Below are 27438 nucleotides of genomic sequence, written 5' to 3'. Positions count from 1 at the left end.
TAACTTTGAACAGTTATATGAAGTAATACACTACACCAGTGCAAGCGAGACGCAAAACTGTCCAAAGCCAGGCAACAAACACAAGCCTGAACGCGTTTAAAAAATAATCGCGATGACGCGAGAGTTGTTCCCCAACTCAGACCTGAATTACGACTGTACTGTTTCATTATTCCAAGTGAACGTATGGACTACTTTCGCCCATGTTTTCAATTCAGCCTTCGTTGCGTCGAAACGTTTTACATTCGTCGTATTAACTTCTCTAAGTTGTCTTCCGTTTATAGCAGGTACATTTGCTATTTCATTGCCATTCCTGAGTGGCCAAGTACTCATATGATTTAGAGCTTACATCTGAATGAGTTCCTCTAATATATGAGTTCCTCTATTTCCGACTGAAGCATAGAGCGCCAATAACAGCCGACCGCCAACGGACCCGGTTATTTGCAATAGCTCTTAGTTCATTCTAGGATATGCCTAATTTGTTCATTTCAGATTCCGTGGAACGTCGCCATGTGTTACGTGGTCTGCCAGCTTGCCGACCTGACTGCTGAAATGGGTTCATCTTAATGCATGCTTGGTCACGTTGTCATCGTCTCTGCGCATAGTATGTCCAATCCACTGCCACTTGCGTTCACACGTTCACGTATTACAATTTGCCCAGTTAGCCCAGTAGCTCCTAGTTTCAGATGGTTCTAGGCCAGAATATGCGGAGTATTCTTCTGAGGCAACGATTCACAAAAGTTTGTGGTCGGTGAGTGATGCTACAACTTACTTTCCAGGTTCTACATCCATAGAGAAGTATCGACTTTTTCGAGGATTTTCGTTTTGCCGGTGTTAATTTTAAGTTTCATACATTTCATTGCTTCCTGAAGATCTAATGTAGTCTGCTTTAGATCGCGGAGTCTGTGCGAGAGCAAAGAGATATCGACCGGATTCCCTGGCTTTTGTTCTCTATGGAGCGCAGAACATTTTCCATTACAAGCAGGAACAAGAGAGATGATAGCAAACATCAGTTGAGCTCAAACACATACTACCATAGACTGCCATAGTTTTATTTGTGTTGGTAAAGTAGCAGAGAACAGAATTCGTTTCAAAATAAAAGTGTACTAATAAAATGACTACAAACTATAGAGTATATGCTAACTGTCAAATATTTATTATGCATTTTGACAGCCAGCGTATATCAAAGTCTATATATATGTAAAACTATTAACTGTTCTCTATCATTCTCCTACATTAATTCGGCTTTCTCAAAATTTTGTTGTTGTATTTCTGTGTGTTTTTTAAAAAAGTTGCGCACAGACCTTGCTTTGACAAGTGCTGATCAGCAACTGATTTTATTTTGTTTTTCAAGTTGAGAGCAAACCAACTGATATTGATCATTATAAAAAGAAGAAGAATTAAACCTATAGTGTATGTGTATCAACTTAGCGTCAGCAGAATTTTCTTTCCCTATCACGCGAGCTATGAAATCTAAATATTGAACTCCTCTGGTATACATCTTTGCCGTATTCCACTTTTGACCATAAAAGGTTTAAATAGTTTGCCCCTGTGTAGAACATAGCATCGGGCATGGGCATAGATTTCCTTAATCAGAGAAATAAGTTTCTCTAGTATTCCCTTTCTATATAGTGCTGACCATATATAGTCTGTATTAATACTGTGAAATGTCTTTTCGAAATCTATACAAATTAGATGAAGCTCGGAGTTAAATTCCACACACTACTCAATAACTATACGTAGGGTACGTAGATATGTTGTCCTTTGTATTTTCTGTATTCCAATCCAGTTATTGAACGGACTTTTTCTTAGAATCTTCTGATGTTTGTGTATGACCTTTTAATATATCTAGACTTAGGCTAATGTCAGAGTGGGCGCTACAAGCGATGCGAAGCTTTGCGCTACAAACTTTTGCTTATGTTTTCTCGCATCAAGCTTCGCTTTCACTCTGACATGACATATAGGAAAACACAAGGAATGGTTTGTAGCGCAAAGCTTCGCATTCCTTGTAGCAGGCACTCTGACATCAGCCTTACGTATGTCTTATAACAACCTGAGGGCAATTCGCCTAATAAGGGCTAGAGTTCTCAAGCTCTCACTTATATCTAAGCAAAATCTATGGTGAAACCTCTGTTCGACTATATTTTCAAGTCTATTAGACCATTATCCAAAATTTAGTTTAAGATTATGTGTTGATTTTGTATATATGTATTACAATCTATTTTGACTTTTATAAAATCATTATTGCAATATGAAGATTAAAACAAATTGACAATTACTTTAAAAATCAATGTTACTAGTACTTTAAACTCCTCTGTATACAATTAAATTTCTAGACCATCTTTAAAATTCAAAACAAGAGACATTTATTAAATCAGACATTTGTGCATATAACAGTTTGCTTTTAACAAACATTTCATATAATTTGAAAGTAAAATCAAACAACTCATAACAAACTTTATTTATCAAACAAAACACTCAATTTAAACAAAACATAACTTTAGAAAACACTCAAAACAGAAACTTAAACTCATCATAAGATCAACATCATCATATATGGCTGCTCAGGCAAAGTTAACTAGCAGTAAACGTCTACAGCATCTTATCATAAAAAAGAGCTTTCATACAGAGCAAGCAAATCAAAGCAAACTTAATAAAAAGTAGAAAAAAAAAACCAACAATAACAAAGCGTTAACGTTAACGCTAAAGGCGACAATGACAACAAACAGAGGCACTGTTAACAACTTTTGTTGTAGTTTTGTGTGGTGGGTAAAAATAAAAAAAAAAATACAAAACGCTGACGGCGGCGGGCTTGAACCACTAAACGTTTGTTGCTGTCTGCACAAGTGAGCGTGTTGTGTTTTTTTCCTTACAGTTTTTTTCGAATTTTGGTTTTTCTTTGGCAGCAATTGGCCAAAGTAATCAGTTAATTGTGGGACATACAACGTTAAGGTTGTAGAACGCGGATAACGAATTACGGTTGAAAATTGGTGTATTAAAACAAAAACTAAATTACTTGAGTAGTATGGATTTGAATTTAAAATAATACAGAAATTAAAGAATATAAAAGAAAAACAGAAAAAAAGTATATATGTACAAATAAAATGCGTGTAAGCATGACATAAAAATTTACCAAAATAAAAAAGAAGTGAAACAATAAAAGTTTATAAAGAAAACAAAATTGACATTCATGATGTTGTGAATGATTTTTCTTAATAAATTATACAAACAGCAACAAAAGAATCATAAATTTGTATTTTCACATTTCTTTGCAAAACCAACCAACAGCCAGGGAAAGTGTTACAAATCATTGTAAATTTTTATGTTGTTTTGTTGTCATTTGTCTAAAAGAAAGTTCAAATTCTAAATAAAATAAAAATTAATTAAATAAAACCAAAAAAACGAGGGGCTAATAAAAATATAATTAATGTTTTTATAGTAATAATAATAAAAGTGTAGAAAAACAAAAGACTTAAGACACAAACTTGTTATAAGTAAAATAGCTCTCCCACAGTTATAACTTGTTAAAAAGAAAATACAAATTAATAAAAATAAACCAACCAGTGCTAATTAATAACATTATATTTTTAAAATAAATATAAAAATAAATAATAAAAATCAAAATAAATTATTTTAAACAGTTATATATATACATATATATATATATATCTCTACTAACATTCATTTTTCTTTCCTGCCATAAGTGGATTACATATTGTTGTTGCTGTTTATTTCCTTTTAATTTTTATTGTTGCAACAAATAGCTGCAACTGACAACAAGTATCGCTTTTTTTCCAAAAAGAAGTCATTAACAAAGAATTGCCATTTGTTTAATTTAACGTAACAAAATGATTTTAAGGTAAGTTGACTGCCTGCCATTTTTTTTTGTTATTTTAGTTTTTGAGGAATGTCTTTTAAATGCATTTGTTTGTTATTTTGTTAAGTATATAATAACTATTTAGTTTTTTTCCTAATTTAATTTTTAAAAGTTTTCTTGTATTTTTGTGACAGTTTTACCATGTTGCTGTCAACTTTTTTTGATCATTAACAGCGTTTTTAAATGGTAACAATTAAAATTCTTGTTTGTAGTTGTACACAAATAAATGAGATGAAAAAAGTAAAGAAAATCAACTAAAACCAACAAACGGTTTAATAGTTGTTGTGACACTTCCTTTGAATTTTGAACGTTTTTTTTTTTTAATTTTTGGAAAAAATACATGTCTCTGGGGAGCTTGGTGTTTTTAAGCGTATGTCCATCTGTGAAGTTTAGAAGAGATAAAAAAGATCTTTTCAAAATTAAGTAGTTAAACGTTTTCGTTATACGTACATATGGTTAAATCTAGAAAAACTTTTTGACTCAATGAATCTGGCTTATATACATAAGTATCACAGCTAAAACTAGGTAACAACATACTTTTCAATGACTACTACATATTGCCAGGATTACATATGTATAAGTAGTGTAATAAGGTCTTACTAATAATGTGTTATATAAATACTTTTTAATTCATAAGTGATCTTGCCAGTATAAGCTGTATAAGTTTTTTTTATGTGACTTACAATGACTACTTTTTCTAATTACTTGTAATCGTTTGTGGTATGTACTTGCCTCCCATGACATAACCGTATTAAAATTTTGTGTAAGTAAATTTAAGCATTTCAACCCCTTACATGGTAATGAGAGTTTTTACTGGGTATTTCCTATTTTGTACAAATCTTAATTTATAAAACTTTGGCTCAAAGGCTTCGTGAATTCGAAAAATACATCATTTTTTGTAATGCGGCAGCCAAATTCCTCAATATTTAAATAAAGTTTATTCTACGATTTGTTTAAAAATTTAGAGTGAATTATATGACTTATGATAGATTTGTTTGTCATCCATCACCCACTATAAAGTCGCAAGGATAATTTTTTTATTTTGTAACTTTTACACATTTTACACCAAGAAATCGACGAACGCAGGTATTACTAAATAATTTGTACACTTGATGAAAACTGAAGGAAATGCGCGTCACGATGATGTGTCCAAAATGTTATGGATATAGGAAAACGATAAAAACTTTTATCGATTTTTTAAACTTTCGTTTAATAATATTGAAAAATTAATTTTTCATAATTTTTTCAAAAATATTTTTAAAAAATCTTAAAAAATTTTCACGCGAGCAGATTTGCAATAGCTGATAGTAAGTTTGCATATGTATGTATAAAAGGACATCAATGTGACATTAAACAAATTTCACACTTTTTGTGGATTTAACCATATATTTAAAATAAAAAATTAAACCCCTCGAGGGCAATAAATCTCACCTTAATACTATTCCAATCCCGGGGAAGGCAGTACTACCAAAACATCTGTCTGTCTTTATCTCAAACTGGAGAGTTCAATTGATTTAGGGTTTCACCAGAATACATATCTCAAAAACACTGTAACCAGTCGCCTGCAGGTTTTGTTCTGTTCTATGGGTTTAATGTGTTGTTTCTAGATAACGAGCGAGTAGTTTGAGCACAAATTTTACTTGTATTTTGTTATTGTAACAAAAACAAAATACAAGTAAAATTTTAACTCAAACTACTCACACGTTATCTAGAAACAACACATAAATCCAAATCGCAGTAAGACAATGTTGGTTTACGGACTGATATGACTTTTCGGTGCTGTTGCCATCTCAAGCGAATCCACTGGTTGATGTGTACACAGCGACTAGATTTCTCTAGAGACTTGTCCATAAACTAGTGAGTAGACTAGTCTATAGATTAGTGCATAGTCTAATTCCTATACTCGTTTGAAGATTATCTAATAGACAAGTATGTACATATGTATGTAGACTAGACCATATATTAGACATAGTGGAATATTAATAAGTCGATATACTAAAAATAAATTGAGTAATCCGTACTCAAATCGATCAGTAGGGGTTTCAGAAGTACGGTAGTACTTGAATCAAGTACAAAATACTTGATTCATGTACAGAAGAACCTAACATAAGCTCTTTTTGAGTTAATGTATTATTCAATGTAGATATTTGGAGAATTTGGTTTGATTAAAGCTAAAATGCATACCTGATTGAGATACGATTGATTAAGGATTGTAAAAGATTGATTTAATCCCCAAATGTGATTGATTTAAGAATTTAGAATATTTTAGAAAAAAGTGAATTACAAAAAATACTTAAATGACTAATATCAAAGAACATTTATTAGAAGAATACGCATCTCGACGTACGGGTTATTATGATTTACTCGTATTCTTTATGTATCACGACCCGCTATTGAAAATTTATCTTGTGTGAGAGGCACATTCTATGTATTAAATATTCTTCGCTATTATACATACATATATAGATATATATAGAGATATCATATTCAAAAACACAACTACGTAAGGCTAAAATTGAGAAAAGTTAAATTTAGTATGAACATTTCTGTTCAGATGCACAGACTTTTTAATAAACCAGTCAGTATACTAGTCCATAGACTAGGCTATAGACTTGTTGATTGAGGCGAGTCAATAGACTAGTAATGTAATGTTAGTACTATATAAAAACAAGTAGGAAAGTATAGTCGTACATGGCCGACTATATGATACCCTACACCATGGGTATATTTTAAAAATTATTTCTTTTTCATAAAGAAACTTTTATGTTAAATTTGACCTTAATTCTGATGTATTTAAGCAATTTATTGATGAACCAAACATTTATAAAAGAGGTTTTAGGATAGTTAGGGTCAAATATGTGCCGACCCTCAACAAATAATGAAGAGGGATGTACTTCTATAAAAGGTTAGTTATGCTGAATTTCATTGCGATACTAATGGTTATAAGTAAATTTTTGGAGTTTTGAGATATTTTTTAAACGGGGGTTTGTATGGGGGCTAGGGTCAAACGACGACCGATCATTATAAAAATTTATGCCTATATAAAAATTACTTGTGCCAATTTTTGGTGAGATAGTAGTATATTTGATGTAGTTATGAGTTAAGAACGCAAAATCGGAAGGTCTGGTTGTATGGAGGCTAGGTCAAATAATGGACCGATTTCAACCATTTTCAATTGTGGCCTGTAGCAGAAGGTTTACATGGACAGCCAGTCAACTGGACGGACGGACATGTCTTAATCGACTCAGAAAGTGATTCTGAGTCGATCGGTATACTTTAAGATGGGTGTAGGACCAATATTTTTATGCGTCACAAACATCAGCACAAACGTATAATACCATTCCTGTAGCACAGTCTTTTTAATAATAATCATATTTTAATAATAATTGAGAAAGTTTAAAATGTTTGTCATATCCAATAACCATATTTTTCATATCTTATACATATGCCTTACCCCCTATATTCAAAATTCTACCACTGTGCAATAAATTACTACAAATTTGTAAAAAAATATTTGTTGCTCAATTTATAAAATTTACATTCTATTAATTTTTATTAACAAATACAAATATACTTTCATATATTAAATTCTCTTATCAGCCACAAGAAGGTGTGTATATGTATATTTTATTAAACCCGGAAAATCTGAACTAACAAATACAAAACAAAATAATATTACATATTATTTCACTATTGCCAAAAGAATCCATAAATTAAATTTCGTTTTTTTTTCGACATTATCTATGGCAAAAATATCAAATGTTTTCCCTTTTACAGACATCATTATGTTGATATTTGTAAATGAATAAAAGAAAAATGAAGAAAAAGAGCAAAAAAAAAAATATATATATAGAAATAAAAACAATTCAATGCAATTTGTATTTAGACCAAACCCAAAAACCTATTGTATGTATATCAATTTTTATATTACACATTTGAAATAAATGTAAAACCAATAGTAAAGATAAATATATACACCTACATATTGGCTAACACACACTAAAAGATATACAGATATATGTATATTTGTTTAAAATACAACCTATTAAAAGCGCATTCAACCTGAATTTTAAATGACAATATGAATATTTTTAATCAACAAACACTCTACCCTGCAGTTCGGGCAGGATGTACCGAAATGGCTAATTTTCACATATTTAACAACTTTTGAAGGCATGAAATAGAGAACAGCTTTAAAGTAACCACTATTTAGTTTACTTAAGAATAAAAAAGGAAATGATTCATTTGCTCTCCACACATTACATATAGCTTGTTTTGTAACCAGTGGAGACAGCCATCTTGAACAGCAGGGCAGTTTGGTATATTTATAGTATTATTTACACAAAAACTAGAATTTCATAACACACATACTAAATAAATTGTAGAAATAACAAATAAAATATACATTTTTTTATATAGAAATAGAAAATACAACAAAACAAATGATATACACGGAAAAATAAGCACATTGTCATAATAGTAAAACAACAACATCTACAACTACAAATGAGAACCCACCGAAAAAAGCCATTACATGATTTGATTTGAGTAGAGTATTGTAGTAAAGTGTAAAAAAAAGAAGTATTGTTTGGTTTGTGTAGAATACCTGTAGAAGTAAATAAATGTATGTGTGTCACTTGACATGGCATTTATTCGAATGTATGTAAATATGTATTCAATTCACAACAACAATATACTAAATTAAAGAAGAAGAATAAAATAAACAATTTTAAGAGCTGAGTATTAAACAAAAACAACAACAAATATAGAATACAAATATTTACTCACAATATGTCGAGAGTGGAAAAAAAAACCAATGAAGAATTTCAAATAATTATGCTAATTAAATACACATAACGGTATAGAAGGCATGTGCAGAACAGATATTTAAAAGAATTAAATCAATGGTGGAGTTTTTAATTGAATGAATTTAAAAACGGTCTATTACTGACCCTACCCCCCATATAAGGTTCTCTTTAAAAATTACTTTAAAGATCATAACTGGTTTAAAAACGCTCATAACTGGACATAAACAAATTTCATAATGAAGCTGTATGTTGTTGTTGTTTTGTTGCATCTGAAGGCACAAAAATGTTAATTTTTTTTTCAAAATTTTCTCTAAATTAGATGTCTCTAATTTTTGCTCATATCTCCGCTACTAATGTACCGATTTAGCTAATTTTAAACAAGAAACTAATCGAAATCATCTCTGATAGAACTATTAAAGATTTGAATACCGAAGATCTTTGTGGCCTTTAGAAAATTGATTTCAAGATACAGATAAACTGACGGACATTGCTTCCCAGCAGTTCGGTCGGACAGTCCCGAACTCCCTATTTAGCCTACCACATAGGGTTACACCTAGCCACCAACTGTCCAGGTGACTAGCTATTTTAACATGTGCTTGTCCTACGAGGAAGTCAATCGTCACCCCATATGTTACGAAGAGGCAGACAAGTACTTTTTAAGTGTCCCCTCTCTCGCTTACAAAGGGGACACTAAAGTGACGATCATCTACACCCTCGTTTACAAAGAGTACATCCGTGACGAAAGACGAATTATAGCCAACCAAATGGTTAGACGTTAGTGGAAATCACTGTCTTTTACGGATGCATTGACTCTTTGTCGAACTGCAGGGTTAATAGACTCATCTATCTATAAAGATCCAGAATATGCGTATATACTTTCTCAAGAAGGTAAAAAGCCTCATGTTTAATAACACACTCTCCCAGTAAAATATTTTCAAATTTTGGTAATGAGTATTGCAGGTAATGTAGTTATTTCACACATTACTTGGTAATGAGTGGTCTTTATTAATAAAATTATTTCATTTCTTTTTTTGGATAGAATTTGTAGCCAGATGTATAGAGCGTATGTCTAATAAGGAATTAGTTAATGGTTTTAAACCTAGACGATATCAGAAGATTTTTGAAGAAATATTGATTTTTACTAATAAACACAGAAAATAACTGTCAAGCCGGTTTTAAATCCGGAAAAGTCCGATAAGCACATTTGTAACCAGTTATTTTTTGGTCATCGTCAAACAAAAATAAGTAGTTATTCACCCAAAAAGAAAGTACTTACACTTTGCTCCAATATTACTTGCCTACTTACCGGGTAAGTAAAGATTTTGCTGGGATATTTATAAACTTTTCTTATTCCGAATAGAAATGATGTGAGAAAAACATTATTTTCGATTCATACTATTTATTACAAATTTCATTCCAGTTTTGAATAACACAGGCCAACGATGAAAAAACTTTTTAAAAAATTTTCACTAATTCTAGTGTTATTAGGTGTGTTGAATCAGAATGTGGAAATAAAAAGTCGTATCACCCACCAATTTTCCACATTTTCAACTTTTAGTTCTTCTGACTGTATACTTGAGTCCCAAATAAAAAATTCTGTAATTTTTCAGGTGTTGCGAATAGTGGACTTATACTTAAAGTTATAAAAATGCATACTGGAAGAATTTCGGGTGAAGGGACTACGTTAATTCGTGAAAAATATTCATGTGACTTATGGACAATAAATAAAGGAATAAAATAGTAAAGAAATTAGGTCGATATCTCTTACATATTAGCGGTACCTGCGAATTGAGTTCTGAAGATTTCGGAGAAAACTATTTTTTGTTAAATTTTTGAAAAATAGGTTTTTTTCTTTATTGTTGTCCATTTTATATAAATTTTTTTCAGATAATAAAATTTAAGATAATATGATACATATATCTGAAGTTTTAGTAAAATCGAATAATGTTAACCCATAAACTGTGAAGGTCATTGAGAAATCCCCTTGAAACCATAGTGAAATATTATTTTGTTTTGAACCAATTTAAATGAAACTTAGTATAAATATATAATGAAGACCCGTATTAATGATGACATGGGAAAAATTCAAATTAACCTTTAAACTTATATATATTTTTTACAATTATATAAAATTTCCGTAATATATGAACAAGATATTCGAACTCATTTTGCGAGAAAATGGTTTCAGCAGTATAAACTACATTAAAATCAATTGGTTTCAAAAGTTTTCACAAACCTTCATTTCGTTGGCCTGTGTTATTCATAAGGACCTAATCTAGACATCTTTCAAAACTCACTTTAAACACACAAAACTTAATGATCAGCACAAAGATCCTGTGGGGCGACCTTGATGAGAGCAGAACAAGAAGCCTCTTCAAAATGAGCAAGTCTGAGATTAGTATGATAGGTGTGTATTCTTAGTGGACATACAGGATTAAGACAAATGTAAAGTGACAGTGGAGCACTTTCTTTGCCCTTGTCAGGCTTTTGCCGAAATTAGATCTAAATTAATTGGGAGTGATATTATTCCCTCATGAACACTGTTTTGATTATTCTTAAGAATTACGTCCAGGAAACTGAGTTTCTAAACATCGGACGATAATAAATTCAGTGAATACCAGACATGGGCGTAATGATTACATTTTCAATTACAATTACATTTGATGTAATTGTAATGGAAGCTTTACCAATTACAATTACTTTTAATTGTAATTGAAGCTTTACCAATTACAATTATTTGTAATTGTAATTGAATGTTAGCAAATTACAATTACTTGTAATTGTAAGTGAAGTTTTGCAATTAAAATTACTTGTAAATGTAATCGAAGAATTTTTAATTACAATTACTTGTAATTGTGAATTTTGTTCCTTATAATTACATGAAATTTGTAATTTGTGATACCTAAATTACAAGTAATTGTAATTGGTAAACTTCAAAACTTTAATTACAATTACAAGTAATTGTAATTGAAAAAACTTCAATTACAATTAAAGGTAATTGTAATTGGTTATTGCTCAATTACACCTTACAAGTAATTGTAATTGACCATGTAATGAATTACTTTGTGTAATCATTATCCCCCATGACTGGTGAATACTATATAAGGTTTTGTTTTTTTATCAACAAACATTTTCCTAGAAAAGGAGCGCTCAACAGGTGGCCTAGGTGTATTTATTCGGATTTGATGTATATACATCCTCCTATCAACTTAACCTAACCTATCCTAACCTTATGATGAAAGGTGATGAAGGCATGTATTTTTTCCAATATGACATTAATAACTTTATCTTTTAGAAGATTTTTTTTTTTATCAAACTTTCATCAACATATATTCAAAATTCAGTTCACCTCATCTGAATATTATTTTCGAATTAAATACTTATTTCTCTTTCGAAAATATTTACCCAAAATTTCCTTAATATTTTTAAGGTCTTCTAACAATTTTGATTAGAAGCGTTCCAAAACAGGAATTTCACAGTAATGTGGTCACATTGAGGGAGCTCAATAAATTATTTTTTGTCTAAACAACTTCTGCAATGACTGTAATATTGACAGACGATAAGATCTGACATTAATCCCACCATAAAGTGTCCGATCATAAGTAATTAGATAAAAATTTCAGATTTATATTAAAATTAGGTAATCGATCTGAATAGTTTTTGTAGTATGATCTCATCACCACTTCTTTGGTCTATACATTTCAGTGTAGCGAAGTCATTCATTTGACAAACTGAATGAAACTTTAAAAAAAAACAAGATATTTGCTAATTGAATAGGATGATTTTCCACAAATACAAATTTAACATTAAGATTTGTTTTACAACTAAATATAGCTAATGATTTAAAGATTTCGCATTAGTTATTGCAAAAATGGTAGTCAGTTTAAAAATCATCAGCGATAATCTATAGAAATCAAAGAAAAATTCCAGTTTATTATTCTTCAATTACTTTATTAAAAAATTTATTTAAAGAACTTTTTTAACAACTTAACAAAAAAAAAAAAAATTAAAATATTTTTTTTTAATATATTAAGTTTAGAATCCAACATCATTCAATTGCATATAAGCCGCTTTTAATTGACTACTAGTGTCAACCTTAACACTAACAGTAGTTAGTTTTAAGCTTTTTTGTAAATTACATAAACCTTTTATTTTCTCACATTATTAATCGTCTTAAATGAGTATCTATTCAAATCTTCTTTAATTATTATAAGGAAGTAATATTCTTAATAATATATTTTTTTTTGTATGCAAATAATTCTTTATTCGTTGCTTTTCACACATTAAATATATTAAAAGTGTTGGAAAAAAAATATATTCCAGTTATTTTTAAATAAATTATAATGCGGGCTCAAAGTTAATAAACATTTATCTGAAAATGTGAGTTCGTATAAAATAAATCATTTAAACTTTTGCAAATAAGTATTAAGTTTGCATTTGCAATGCCAACTGCATAAATTGTTACATTCTAAAATAAATTATAAACTTTAATCTTAACTTTTATAAGTAAATAAATTTTATAAGCAAATAAGTGTAGTCGGTTATCGGCGATCTTGTAAAGCTTTACACTAGCTAGAAAACTTCTTGAAAAAGGTGTTCTTGCGGAAACGATAATAGAAATAAATTTTAATTTTTATGAATAGGAAAGAAATATGAAGGAAATTTTATAGTTACCCAGCTTACGTTTTAACATACTTTTCAATGACTACTACATACCGTTATGATAACATAGAAGTACTTTAATAACGTCTTATTAATAATGTTTTTTATAAATACCTTCTAATTCATTAGTCAGCTTCTGTGATATATATATAGAAGCTTTATAGGTTTACCTTGAGTGATTTTTCTAATTATTTCTCCATGACATCACATCTACATATACATATGCATGTCGATTTTCAAATCTTGTTTTCAAGAGCCCCATAATTCCTAAAAATGATATTTTGTTTTGATCTTAACAATGCGATATATGTTCAGTCTACACTGAGAAATTTAAAATAGCTTGGTTACTGGCTCGGGAATTTTCTTCCATGTACTTTCACCTAATTCCTGCAGGGGTTTTCAGGCTTAAATTTACGTTAACACTATTTTAGCGAATATTATATATGAACTAAATATCGAGACGTCGATGCGATATGGTCGAAATATCTTCTCAATTGTAGTTGATTGATTGATTGTTTAAGGGGGCACCAAGCACTACGACCCAAGTTAAGATCTTTTTTGCAGCCCTTTTGATTCACCATTGGAGATTGAGTTCACGTATGAATCTTAATGTTCTAGATGGTAAGAGATTGAATATTCAATTAAGCGAAACAAAAGCGCCTCCCTGAATACTCACTCTAAGAGCCCATAATGGCTGACAGTCACAAAGTAACTTTTGGGATTTACATTTCATTAGCATTATGAAGCTTTTTGCCTGTCTGAGTCCTGATATTGACTCCGAAGAAATTCAGATTCAACATATGAATCACATTTTTACCAAAGAATGGTTCTGGCCCAAAAGTGGGCGCTCCCTCCCGGTTTGAAAGACAATCTGCTCTTTCATTGCCAGAGTGTCCTTCATGGCCAGGTACTCAACATAGTTTGAGTTTATTATGTTTACCCAGTTCATTTGGAGATGTCAAACAGTTTTCTTCTCAGACATTCTCTAATGCATGATAATGATAATTGCATACATCTATGCCTGAAAGATTGAGGTGTAATTACCCATAGGGATGGCCTTTTGGAAATTTGGGCCATAGATTCCCGCTTCAGTATTGCCATTTATCTGTTTGGAACCATTGGCCAGCATGTTCCTGCCACCAAGTAAGGTTTGTCCATTGGTCCCTTTTCGGTATAAGAACCTCAAAGGTTCTGTGCAGTATCAAAACTGTTAAACCACAGTCAGGAATCCATATATGGATCAGTCATAAATGTACATGTGTCCCACCAAGTTGCCAGATTTTAAACTGGTTATTTTTGGTAGGCGAAGAAATACTCATTACGATTTTGAAGAATTTATGGAATTTAAATGGCGTAAATCGGAACTCTTACCACTAGAACTTGTTCTAGCTCTGTTACAGTTCTAAAAAAAAATTTTCAACTTGATCAAAAAATATTAAATTTAATGATTTGTATACGGACGGATATCGTTAAATTGTTCTCAGTTCTGTATTTTTCATTGATATATCCATAAACACCTACAAGTATGCAATATCATGTATTAACTATTAAAAAAGAAAATAAAGATTCTTGGAATATTCGAGAACATCTTAAAAATATTGAGTTATCATTATCTGAAAGAGATTATGAGTCAATTTAGAATTGTACATAGAACTTATTAGTTACTCGTGGGAACATTAGCTATTGAAAGTTACAAGAATTATTACATCTGGAAATGCATATGTTTGTGGTTCAGGAAAAAACAATGTAGCGTTTTGAATTTAATCTAAAAAGAATTAAATTTAACATAACAACACAGATTGTTGGGACATTGTTAAATCAAAATCAGATGTGATTATAGGTATATTTTAAAGAACTAGTTGTAGCTCTGTTACAGTTCTCCGCCGAGATAAAAATATTAAATTTAATGATCTACAGAGGGACGAATATCGTTAAACTGTTCTCTTTTTTTGTTATTTCCATAAACACCTAAAAGTATGCAATATTTTGTATTAGCTGTTAAGACAGAAAACAATAGATTCTTGGAATATTCGCGAAAATTTCGAAAATATAGACTTATCGTTAAGCATTATTATCTGAACGTGATTATTATTCAAATTGTACGTAGAATCAATATTTTGGTAACAAACATCTGTGGTATAGTGTATAAAAAGTTAACAAAATAAAATTTTTATAATATAATTCATTTTGTATTGTTTTTGTTGTTGTATTTTTTTTCTACATAAAGTCTTTTAACATGTAGTTTTTATGTATGCTTACTAAAATAATAAGTATGTTTTTTAGTGCTTAAACTCGGTATCATGTAAATATAGTTAGTTGGTACTACTAAATTCACACCTTAAAAAGTGTATATTTCGTTTATCATAAATTCCGTTTTTTTGTGGTTAATTTATGGCCAGTGGCCATTTACCTATTATTTATTTACTACCGCTTGTGATGGTAATAAGACTTTAAGTTAAAGTTAAACTGTGATGAGATTTTATTTGTTTGTGTAGTTAATATTTTAACATGTTAATAAGTAAATAAACACTAGACTGAATTATTAAGTCTCGTTTAAGAAAGTCAGATTTTGTGTTTCGGAAACTGGGTTAAAGTTCATTAACATTTTCATGTGCATTAAATTATTTTGTTTGATTTTTTATTATGATTATTCTTGATATAAATAGAAGATTTTTATGATTTTTATCTTAAAGCTGTTACGTGCTGTTGTCAGGTAGTAGCAGACATCTGTTGGATGTTTTTCTAATGTTAGAATTTAGAACGAGTTAGAATGTTTAATAAGGTTAAGTTAAGTGTCATTGTCATAGACAGATTTTATGAATATACCCTGCAGCGTTTTTGGTTGTGAAATAGTTTAATGTTCAGTTTGTAACATTTCAAAGTATTATTCTAAAATCTTACAAAATATTTATCTTGTCAAAACTATTCCTAGCTCTGTTACAGTTCTCAGTTTTATATCAATATTCATTTCATTGTTATTTCCATAAATGCCTAAAAGTATGCACCATTAGCTATTAATAAAGAAAAATATAACATTCTTGGAATACTCGCGAATATTTAGAAATTAAGGAGCAATAGTTTATTATCGCTATCAGAGTATTAGGAAAAAATTTAAGTTGAAAACAAGATTACAATCTGAAATTTAAGTTTGTAAACTTTCTTTATAACTGTAAAAACTTAATGTCTATAGTTTCTTGTAAATATGACAATTGATGAATTAAGCCTAAAACAATAATTTCCTCAACAAATCAAACAGATAAAAATAAAATTTTTTCTATACAAAAAAATATTTTATCAGTGATTTGAAAGTTTATGAAATTAAGTAACAGTTTTTTTTATTGATTTCAAAATCAACAAATAAAAAATTATATTACATGCTCGTATTTTTAAGCCTTTTCCTCATTTTATAACACAAAACTTACAAGCATCTCAATTGGTGTTGTCTAAAACTGGATATTTTATAAGTTAAATCTTCAATTCCCAGCAAAAAACCTGATGTCCTTCTTTTAAATAAAAACCCATTTAATTATACAATTTGTAAATAATATTGAACTTCATGTTGAGAAAAGTTGCTTTTGGATGAAAAAAAAAAACATCAACAAGTCATAATAAAATCAATTGCACCAAATGTCAGTTAATGTTGCAAAGGAAAACCCAAACCCAAAGTGTGTGCTTGCCACACCACAACTTATTTTTACTTTCTCTATAAAAATCAGGCTTTTTTTTTATTTGCCACACTATACTCTAACAATTATATCAGCATGTATGTTATATTTATCTTTTTTTTGTTTGGTTTAGTTTGCATCACCTAAATACTTGTTTAAACCACATTTATAAGTTGGCAAAACATTACTAAATTGAAACTGAAATGTAATTGTTAAAAGGCATGGCATCATCACAGCGTTTTTTTGTTTACAGTCATACAATGACAATCATCAGTTAGTTCAGAGAAAACGAAAACTGTGAAAAACTGGAGAATTTTTATCAGGCCAATGAACAAGTTAAAGATGATTTCCTGGACAACTTTTTCTGGTTTAAAACATGTTGTCTTATTGTGTTTTTGAAAAAAAGAAACATGTGGGGAAATATTTGTAGTTAAACTTAAACGAATAGGTAATACTGCTACAGTAGTAGTTATGGATTACTTGTTTGTTTGAAACTAAAAGTTAACAGGAATCTTTCTCTAAAAATTTAAAATAATTCCTTAACTTTCTTAAAAACACTAACATATGTATCTTAGGGTGAACTAAGGATTAATATTAAGTAGGATTGTGCGTGATAAGGTTTTATCCTTTTAACAAGACCTAAAGGATCATTCATAATTATGTTTTGGTTTTGTAGTTTAAGAACGACTCTTCTATAAGAATATCGAATCAATTTTTCTTTATAACTGAAATTAATCAGTGGTTGTATCAAACTATGACTCGCAACAGATCAAATTTCATATCGGAACCAGTATTAGAAGATTTTAGTGGTATCGGTTATCAAGGTTATCTAAAGACTGAGTGAAAATATTTTAATCTAATCTGAATTTTTAATTTTGAAATTAATAGCTTAAATTATCCGATTAATCAATTAAAATAAAAATACTATTTGAATCTGATTTTTTAATATATTTTTAAGAATATTTTTTTAAAAATTGCTATAACTATGCATATTTCTAGCGAATAATCGAATAATATATTAAAATTATACGAATAATCGGTTAAAGTTATTCGAATACTCTCTAAAACTATTGATATATTAGAATATCAAACAATTTTTTTAGAAAATAATTGATTGAAATTTTTCGAATAATCGATTGAAATTATTCGAATAATCGACTAAAATTATTCGAGTACTCGATTGCAGTTATTCAAATAATCGTTTATATTACATAATCGAAGAATTTTTAGAAAAAAATTGATTGAAATTTTTCGAATAATCGATTAAAATTATTCGAATAATCGACTAAAATTATTCGAGTACTCGATTGCAGTTATTCAAAATAACCGTTTGTCAGAGAAAATGTTTCTAGAGAATAATCAATAACTTAATTTTTAAAATACACAAAAAATTAATAAAATTTTGTTGGATTATTTCAGGAAATTAATCGAATAATCGATTCAAATTATTCAACCAATTAAAATTATTCGATTAAAATAATGTACAAAAATTTATAAACAAGTTCTTGGCAAAATATTTTTAGAAAATGTTTACTAATAATCGCTTAAAATTAGTTGAATAATTGTTTAAAAATATTCGAATAATCGATTCAAAATAATCGAATATTTGATTAATATAAGTCGAATAATTGATTAAAAATCCACAAATAATATAAATTTGTTTAAAAATCGATTACGATATGTATAATCATTTAAAATTATATGAATAATCTATAATTGTTATTCGAATACTTTCTTAAAACTAACTTGATAATCGATAGATTTTGATCGAATAATCGATTAAAATTCCACAAATAACTAAATTTTTTTTAACAATCGATTTTTTAATGAATAATCGATTATAGTTATTCGAATACTTTCCCAAAAATTATCTTGATAATCGATCGATTTTTAAAATCGAATTTATTTTTAGGGAATGATCGATTGAAGTTATTCGAATAATCGGCTAAATTTATTAGAATTAGTTATTTATTATTCAAATAATCGTTTATCGGAGAATATGTTTCTAGCGAATAATTGCAAATACACAAAAAATTAATCAAATTTAGTAGGATTATTTCTTAAGAATTATTCGAATAATCGATTGAAATTATTCAATCAATTAAAATGATTCGGTTAAAATAATGTAACTTTCCATCTAAATACATAATGTTTTATTAGCATTTTAGCTAATAATAAAAAATATTCGAATGACCGATTAAAATTATACGAATAATTGATTGAAATTATTCGAATAATCAATTCCCATTGCAAAAATAATCGACGAACTTTTTTAAACAATCGATTAAAATGATTCGTATAATCGTTAACAAATTATTCGAATATGTACTCGATTAATTATATAATTGCTTTAAACGATTTAAATTTTTCCATAAACAAGAAATAAAGAAACAATATTAGTTTGTTCATTTCTAAAGATTCGAATATTCGATTAAACTTTTTCGAATAATCGATTAAAATTATTCGATTAATAGATTTAAAATATTTAATTTTCTATAGAAAAAAACAAATTTAGTTTTTGCTAAAAGGCTTCAATAAAATTTTCGCGAATAATCGATTAAAATTATTCAAATAATCAATTTAAATTATTAAAATTTCAAGAAATAAAAATTCATTTCCAAACGAATAATCGATAAAATGTATTCAATACACGAATAATCGATTCAAATTATTCAACCAATTAAAATTATTCGATTAAAATAATATACAAAAAAATTATAAACGAGCTTTTAGCTAAATTACTCAAATGATTGACGAAAATTATTCGAATAATCAATTAAATTTATAAGATTAATATATTCTAATAATGTCTTAAAATTAATCGATTAAAACTAAAATTTTAGTAATTGAATTTTCTGTATATACAACAAATTAGTAAAGAATTAGAGTTTTTGCCAAAAGGTTTTATATATTAAAATTTTTGCGAATAATCGATAAAAGTTATGCCCTTAATTCAATGAATCGAATAATATTATCAGATTAATTTAATTAATCAGTTTTTTTGTGTTTGCGAATAACCGATTAAATTAAAAAAGTTATACGATAATATTCGCATCATTTTCTACAACACTTGAAATATGTATAGAATTTTGTGAAATTAAAAACCAATGCTCTGACTCCAATTAAAACTATCCGAATAACCGATTAAAATTATTCGATTAATCGATTAAAATTATACGATTAATCGATTAAAACTCTTGATTTTTTTATTAATAAAAGAAAATAAAACAATTTTTAATCTAAAGGTATTATAAAACCGATTCGTTAAAAATAAGTTTTGCAAGTTTTATAGACAACAATTCATTTCGCTTGCATTATTTCCACAATTATCATCAGTAACAAACTTTGCAATAAACTCAACATACTTTCGATTTCATACCTCAGCTTTATGCTGAAGGAGATGATCCAAAAAATAACCACAAAAAAAAATAACAATGTTAGTACCGGTTGGCATTACAACTGTTGCAGTTGGAGGTTGTATTATGTGGCAAACAACGAGAAATAAAACAAGATATAAACACATAATTATAGTTCACTCACAAAACTCTTAAAAGAAATGTTTTACATTTTTATTTTCAGTTTCAGTTACGGTTTTAAGTAGATTTCGTTTTCTGTTATTTCTTTTTGGTACCAAAATAAAATGCAACAAGAAAGAAATGCATTCAATTCTGTTTTTGGATTCAGTGTTAAAGACCGTTGTTAAACAATTTAATGTTGTTTTTCTACTTTATCTCATACAAAGTTATAACAACTGTAATTTTTTTTACTTACAGTCTTTTTCAAAATATTGTTAAAGCTACTTTAAACTCTTAAATAATTGTTTGTTATAAATAAACTCCTAAGAAAAACTTTAGCTCTAACACTTTATTGTAGTTTTTTTTTAACTTATGTTAACAACTACCACAAGGCGGAAAATGTTTTTTTTGTTATTTTATTTTTATGTGAGAATATACATATGTCAAGGCTATGATTAAAAGTTGTATAAAATAGTAAGTAAAAGTATTTTCTTTTCATTTCATTTGCATATAAACAGCAACAGGAGGAAGAAGTCTGGTTTTAAGCAATAATTTTATCATTTCTTGAGTCATGAGATTTAAAAGAAATTGTTAAGTTTATGTTTAGATAATTTTAATTTAAAATGTTTAAATTTTTGTGTGCATATAAAGCAAGAAGTATGCAATTAAAATAACTTAAAAATTTGAGTTATTTTTATTACTTTTAATTAGGTTTTATGTTTTTTTTTTAAACAAAAGACTTAAGACACATGCACTGCAAATGATATCCTGTTAATTTTGTTAGGGAAATGATTATTTAAAAATGTTGTTAAGTTCAACTGTACTTTCTCTGTTAAAATAAGTGAAATTTTTATTAAAATAAATAAATGTTTTAATGGAGATTATTTAAATTGGCCTTTCTAAAAATATAGTTGGAGTATAATTATTTTATTTGTTGTACAAATTTTTAAATATATGTATGTAACCAATTTTCTTTAATGTTTGTTGCATTTAGGTTTTTATTAAATTTTATATAATATGCCATTTACACCAAACAAAAACTAGAAGTTTTAGGCATTATTTGGTTTTTGTTTGAAAAACTACTAAAATTTCTTTGGTTTTTCTATATAAATTAAAAACGCCCATTACTGGCTTAAAAATACGAGTCCAGGGCTGAAATAAGTAAGTTTCTTACAAGCCAAAGTCTCCCTACTAAATTTTATAATTGACCCTAAAGTTAGACAAACATATTTTGTTTTTAATAATTAATATGTCCATAATTGACTTAAGCCCTATTTTAAATATCAACCTAATGTTTATATAGGAGCATTCCATTTACGGCATACGGTTTGATAGTGGGTATATAATTCGGCATAGTCGAATATAACACTCTTATTTGTTTTAAAATATAATTTGTGTTCGAAAAATAAAAAAATATATGCTATAAAAATATTAGAAATATGCAAAATATATGCATTTTAAAGCAAAATATGCAATTTATGCATTTATAACAAAATATGCCAAAATATGCAACAACAAATCGATGCCGTTTTGTTGCAAATTCTTTGATTCGAAAAGAAAACTAAAAGTTATTTTGATTTACTGACTACAAACATGCATTTGCATACAAATCCTTGCCCGGGTAATAACACTGTTAAATTTTTTCGCTACTTTAATGGGTAGGAAAAGTAGCAAAAAGGGAAACCCTCATTGCAACAATTTCTATTATTTTAAAAAAATTTTTCGGTTACTAAAACCTACATGGGACTAAACTCGTATAGTTTGGTACTTTTTGAAAAAATAAATGTTCTTGTGAAAATGAATGCAGATTTGTGTAGTTTCAGTTTTAATTTTGATATACACACTTAAACACGAAATATTTTGAAAACTTAATCCTCGAAAACGTATTCCACTGTTCTATTCATACTTTTGGAAACAAAAACATTTAATTTAGATGCCCTGATTGAATAATAATCTATAAAAGGGAAATTTTTGGTACTTTTTCATTCATCAAAGAGTAATTTTTGAATTTTCTTTAATATTAAACATAGAAACATAAAATTTAACATAATTGAATGAGAATCTACTGAATAAAGATTCCATAGTACTTTTTCGTTTTTTAAATGGTACTTTTTGAATGTTCTGTAATATAAAGCCAAAACACATGCAATTAAACATACAAGGGAGAACTTTTAGATACTTTATCGTCCCTCAGAAGGTATTTTGAATTATCCATAAAAGAAACATAAATTTCAACATATACTGAATAAGCTTTGGTACTTTTTCATTCTCCAAATAGGATTTTTGAAACCAAACACATGAAAGAAAAATTTGGCAAGGGAATGAGAATCTACAAGCAAGAGCTTTTGTTCTTCAAATGGTACTTCTAAATTCCTCATAAAACATTTTTCTAAAAGGCTTTAATAGTAAATTTTCTATTCAAGAATTACTTTATGAATTTTCTTTAAAAGTTTACATAAAACTTAAAAACATTAAAAAACATATTAAATTTAGATTAGTAGCTATTTAGCTATGTTAGCTACGATTTAGCTATGTCCGTCCGTCTGTTCGTCCGTCCATGTAAACATTTTAATCGAACTACAGGTCGCAATTTTGAAGATAATTGAATAAAATTTTTTTTGAAGATAATTGAATGAAATTTGAGACAAAGCCTATTGAAAATGGTCAAGATCGGTCTATTATTTCACCTAGCCCCCATACAACTGAACCCGCCGAATAGGCCTCTTAAGTTCTTAATTATGTTTAATATACTCGTATCTGGAAAAAAAACTGCAAAACCAAGTTCTATACTAGCTTTGATGATCCTCATAAATTTTATAATTAAAGGGCCTCATATACAAAGACCACTTTAAAATATGACTTAAATATCCATACTTTTATTCAACAATAAATGGCTAAAGTATATCTGTGGGAATATACAATTCCACTTAAATGCTTTATTATGAAAACTAAATCAAATTTTATTTTTACAACTGGTGTAGGGTATTATAAGGTCGACTTGGCCTGACTATAATTTCTTACTTGTTATACCCTACACCACTTTAGTGGGGAGAGTATATTGGATTTGTGATGATGTTTGTAACATACAAAAATATTCCCACCTTAAAGTATACCAATCGTTTCGTTTTCTGAGTCGATTTAGCTACGTCCGTCCGTCCGTCTGGCGTGCTGGCTGTCTATGTAAACTTTGTGCGCAAGGTTTGGCACATACGCTTTTTTTGAGGACGAAGCCTATTGAAAATGGTTAAAATCGGCCCATTATTTCACCTAGCCCCCATACAACAGAAACCCCTGAAAAGGGCTTCTGAGCTCCTAATTATGTTAAGTATACCTTTATACTGATAAAAGGCGGCACAACTAAGTTTTATACAAGCCTTGATGACCTTGCCAAATAAAGATCGGGCATCATTTGACTCTAGCTCCCATACAAAGTCCCCTTCTGAAAATTAATTGAATATCCAAAATTAACTTATAAACACAAATATCGCGATGAAATTCAGCACAAATAAATATTATATAAATATAAATATATTCACAAAACTTTATCGGACTTGGTCCATATTTGCTCCTAGCCCCCTTTCAGAAAATTAGTTTTTCATCCATAAATTGTTTAAATGTATCGGAACAATGAATTATTATGAAAAATAAATCACATTTAATATTTATAACTGGTGTAGGGTATCATATGGTCGGTCACGCTCGACTATACTTTCTTACTTGTTATTATTTAATAGATATTTTATAAAATTTCCTTAAATAGTAATTATTATAATATTTCTTTTTCTTTCAGGTGAGTTCAATAACTGATAAGTATATAAACTACATTCTTATCTGAAGAATATTATGTAAGTATGTTTTTGTAATAAACCAAAGTGTTAAGCTTGTTCCGAAATATTTTGAGTCAAAATATTTTATGTAATTTTATAAAATATTAGCTTACGCGAAAATAAAACGCCTGTTAAAACAGGGCAATAGTTTTAACAACAAAGCTCATTTAAAAAAAAAATAATAATAAAGCAGCTGCTATAGTTTTTGTTAAAATCTAACAATAAATAATATTTTTGCCTTTTCATTCTTTAGAAAACATTCAAAATACAAATTTAATGTCAGTAGTTTTTTTATTACCTATATTAATAACAAATAAATTCTTCCTTGAAAAACATTTCTTAAATAATTGCTGATAAATTATAAGTCTTTTGTTGCTTATAAAATAAAATCTATAAATTTTATGATTTAAAGTTTCGGTCTTAAGTCTTTTGTTTCAATCTGTTTTTTTTGTTAATATTACTCATTTGTTACTATTTGTGAGGATTATAAGACAAAACAGAAAAACTACTTTATATTGCAATATTATTTAATATTTTATGATTTTTTGTTTTTTCTTAAAGCTTTTTTATTACCGCCAATTCATTTTGTTTTCTGTTATGACTGCAGTTGTTTATATCGTAACCTTGTTATTTTATAATAATTTTGTTCATTGTTGTTCTGTTTTTCTTTTGTTTAACATATAATTTTCTTTAAAAAATTTTTGTTGTTTAATTTTTTTTTGCTAACACCATCAAGTAAATTTTATTTTTTTTTCTGTTTTAGTTGCTAGAGAATATTTAGTAGTCTAAATTCTACTACCTGGTAGCTATAGTATTTTTGTATATTTCTTTGTAACAAAGATATCTAATGTCGAATAATTTTGTGTTCTTATAAAATAACAATTACTACCATGTCACGTTTTTATGATTTTTTTTTTCAAAAATATAATTTTTTATACCTTGACTGCTGCCTTAAAACTGAGGAAAAAAGTGTAAACGAATTCACTGCTTGAAATAGTTTAAATGTAATGTTCTTTTTATCAAGACCAGAAATATTATGAAAATTAATATTTTAACAATAAAAATAAAAAAATAATTGATTACAAAATTGCGATTATTTATTATAATTTTTCTATTTGAATTTTATTTTTAAATATTGTTGATTTTGCAAACCTTTATTTGTGTGAAAAATATTATGCAATTTTTTATTGTGATTATATATTTATTTTTTTAAATTTATAATTTTTTAATTATAGAATTAAATTATGTTTAGTTTAGTTTAAAAAGGTATACATCCAGTCGGAGAACCAAAGGTCTATTGTGATTCTCTTTAATAAAGAACAAGGAGAAATAGAAGGAAGACAGAAGAAAAGGGAAAATAAAAAGAGTGAAAATTTCCCTCAAAAAAGAACAAAGAAAGAAAGTGGGCATGGAAGGGAAATCCCTAATTGTCCGTTTTCTGAATAATCAAAATATTCCCCTGATGAACCCCAGAATGTCGCCTATGCTACACCTTACTACATTTCCTAGTTCTTCGTGGAATCTTTTGTATTCTGGGACAGTGGCATAGAATATGCCCTACTGTCTCTAGTTCCTCTCATGTATGTTACTGACCCTATTACCCCTAATGCTTCAATTGCACAGTGTCCGGTTTTTACCCCTACTAAAATTCTTATATTCTTCCTGTCCAGTCCTAATAGTAATCTGGTCGGTTTTGGATTTAACTTCGGTCATAACGTTTTATAAATCCTACAATCCAGCCTACTGTGCCAGGATCGGTTGTTGGAGTTTTTGAAATTTTCCATAATTAGCCTATAGTAATAACAAAGGGCGGGTTTTACCGAACCGACTCTACTATCGAGCTCCAGATCCGAGCCATGTCTGGCCAACTCATCTGCAATATCATTACCCTGTACGTTACAGTGTCCCGGTACCCAATACAGGTATATAATCGTCACTCCCGACCCCCTAGTAATGTGTGTCTTAATAATGTCCACGGATTTCCATATTGCCAGAATCTCAGCCTGAAAGACGCTACATTCGTCCCGGCCCCTGTGCCAGAATCCGTCTTGGATCCATCACTAAATACTGCACACCCCTCAAACAGTACTTTGGATCCATCCCACTCATCCCTACTAGGAATCACTATCGAAGGTGTTACTCCGAAGTTCAAGGTCGTAACCAAATGATCAGAAATACCCTCCGTACTTCCCTCAGTTCCTGTTAGACCTACCCCGTACAGCATTCTTGTGTGGCCTACCCGCTTTGATCTTACTAGAGCTGATTCAAACAGTCTGAATAAGTTCTTAGCCGCTACACTCTCAACATATTTCTCAATGGGGAGCAGATTCAGAATAATATCCAATGCCGCTTGCGGTGTACTACCCCTAGAACTTGTTATGCCGATAGAAGCACAACTTTATCTATAACTGCTTTTTCTCATCTCTACCCACCACCCAGTACAACCGTAGGCAATAATGGGCCTTACTAGCAACGTGCAAATCTAATTTACCATGTCTGGTGGCAAACCCCAATTCTTACCAATAGAGTTTCTGCTCGTGTAATAGGCATTGAAAACCTCTTTAAGCCGTTCCTGTATATTCTTCTTCTAAGACAATTTGCGGTCGAAGAAGGTCTCTAGATACTTGGCTCCTTCTCATAAAGTCAGTTCAGCGCCGTTTAATTTCGGCCAGCTAAAACTCTTTACTTTATATTTCCTAGTGAAGAAAACTAATTCCGTCTTAGATGGATTCACACCCAACCCATTCCTATTTTCGCAGGTTGATAAATCGCTTAGTGCTGATTGCATGACCTCGCTGATTGTCGGGAGAAATTTACCTTTTACCAGTAACACCACGTCATCCGCATAAGCGACTATCTTCCTACCTTTAGATTTAAAGATCCTGAGGATAGGGTTGATCGCCAGTAACCAGTAATAGAGGTGATAACACTCCTCTTTATGGTGTACCCCTGGTAACTCGTTACCGAATCCTATCATCCCCTAAGATTGAGTTCATAATTCTGCTATCAAGCATCGAAACTATCCAACTCACTAGGAGTACCCCGAGTATGAGTAGCGACTCCTTGATGGCCTCTATTTAAATGCTG

At 29.1% G+C, this 27438-nt stretch overlaps 1 protein-coding gene across 1 annotated transcript in view; it reads left to right on the top strand.

Moving 5' to 3' along the window:
• The first annotated feature begins 2921 nt into the window (after positions 1-2921).
• The window catches only part of LOC119600987 (peroxidase), an 87725-nt gene continuing 63208 nt past the window's right edge, over positions 2922-27438 (top strand). The window contains exon 1 of the mRNA XM_037951595.1: positions 2922-3856. Coding sequence (XP_037807523.1) covers positions 3846-3856 — 11 coding nt within the window. The 5' untranslated portion in view covers positions 2922-3845. The remainder of the gene's footprint in view (positions 3857-27438) is intronic.

The sequence above is a fragment of the Lucilia sericata genome, unplaced genomic scaffold (assembly GCF_015586225.1).
Source record: "Lucilia sericata isolate MDLA Ls3-8-SP2 unplaced genomic scaffold, ASM1558622v1 Contig000132F_arrow, whole genome shotgun sequence".
Classification (NCBI taxonomy): domain Eukaryota; kingdom Metazoa; phylum Arthropoda; class Insecta; order Diptera; family Calliphoridae; genus Lucilia; species Lucilia sericata.
The sequence above is the reverse complement of the archived record's forward strand: the minus strand, read 5'-3'. Positions and strand labels throughout refer to the sequence as shown.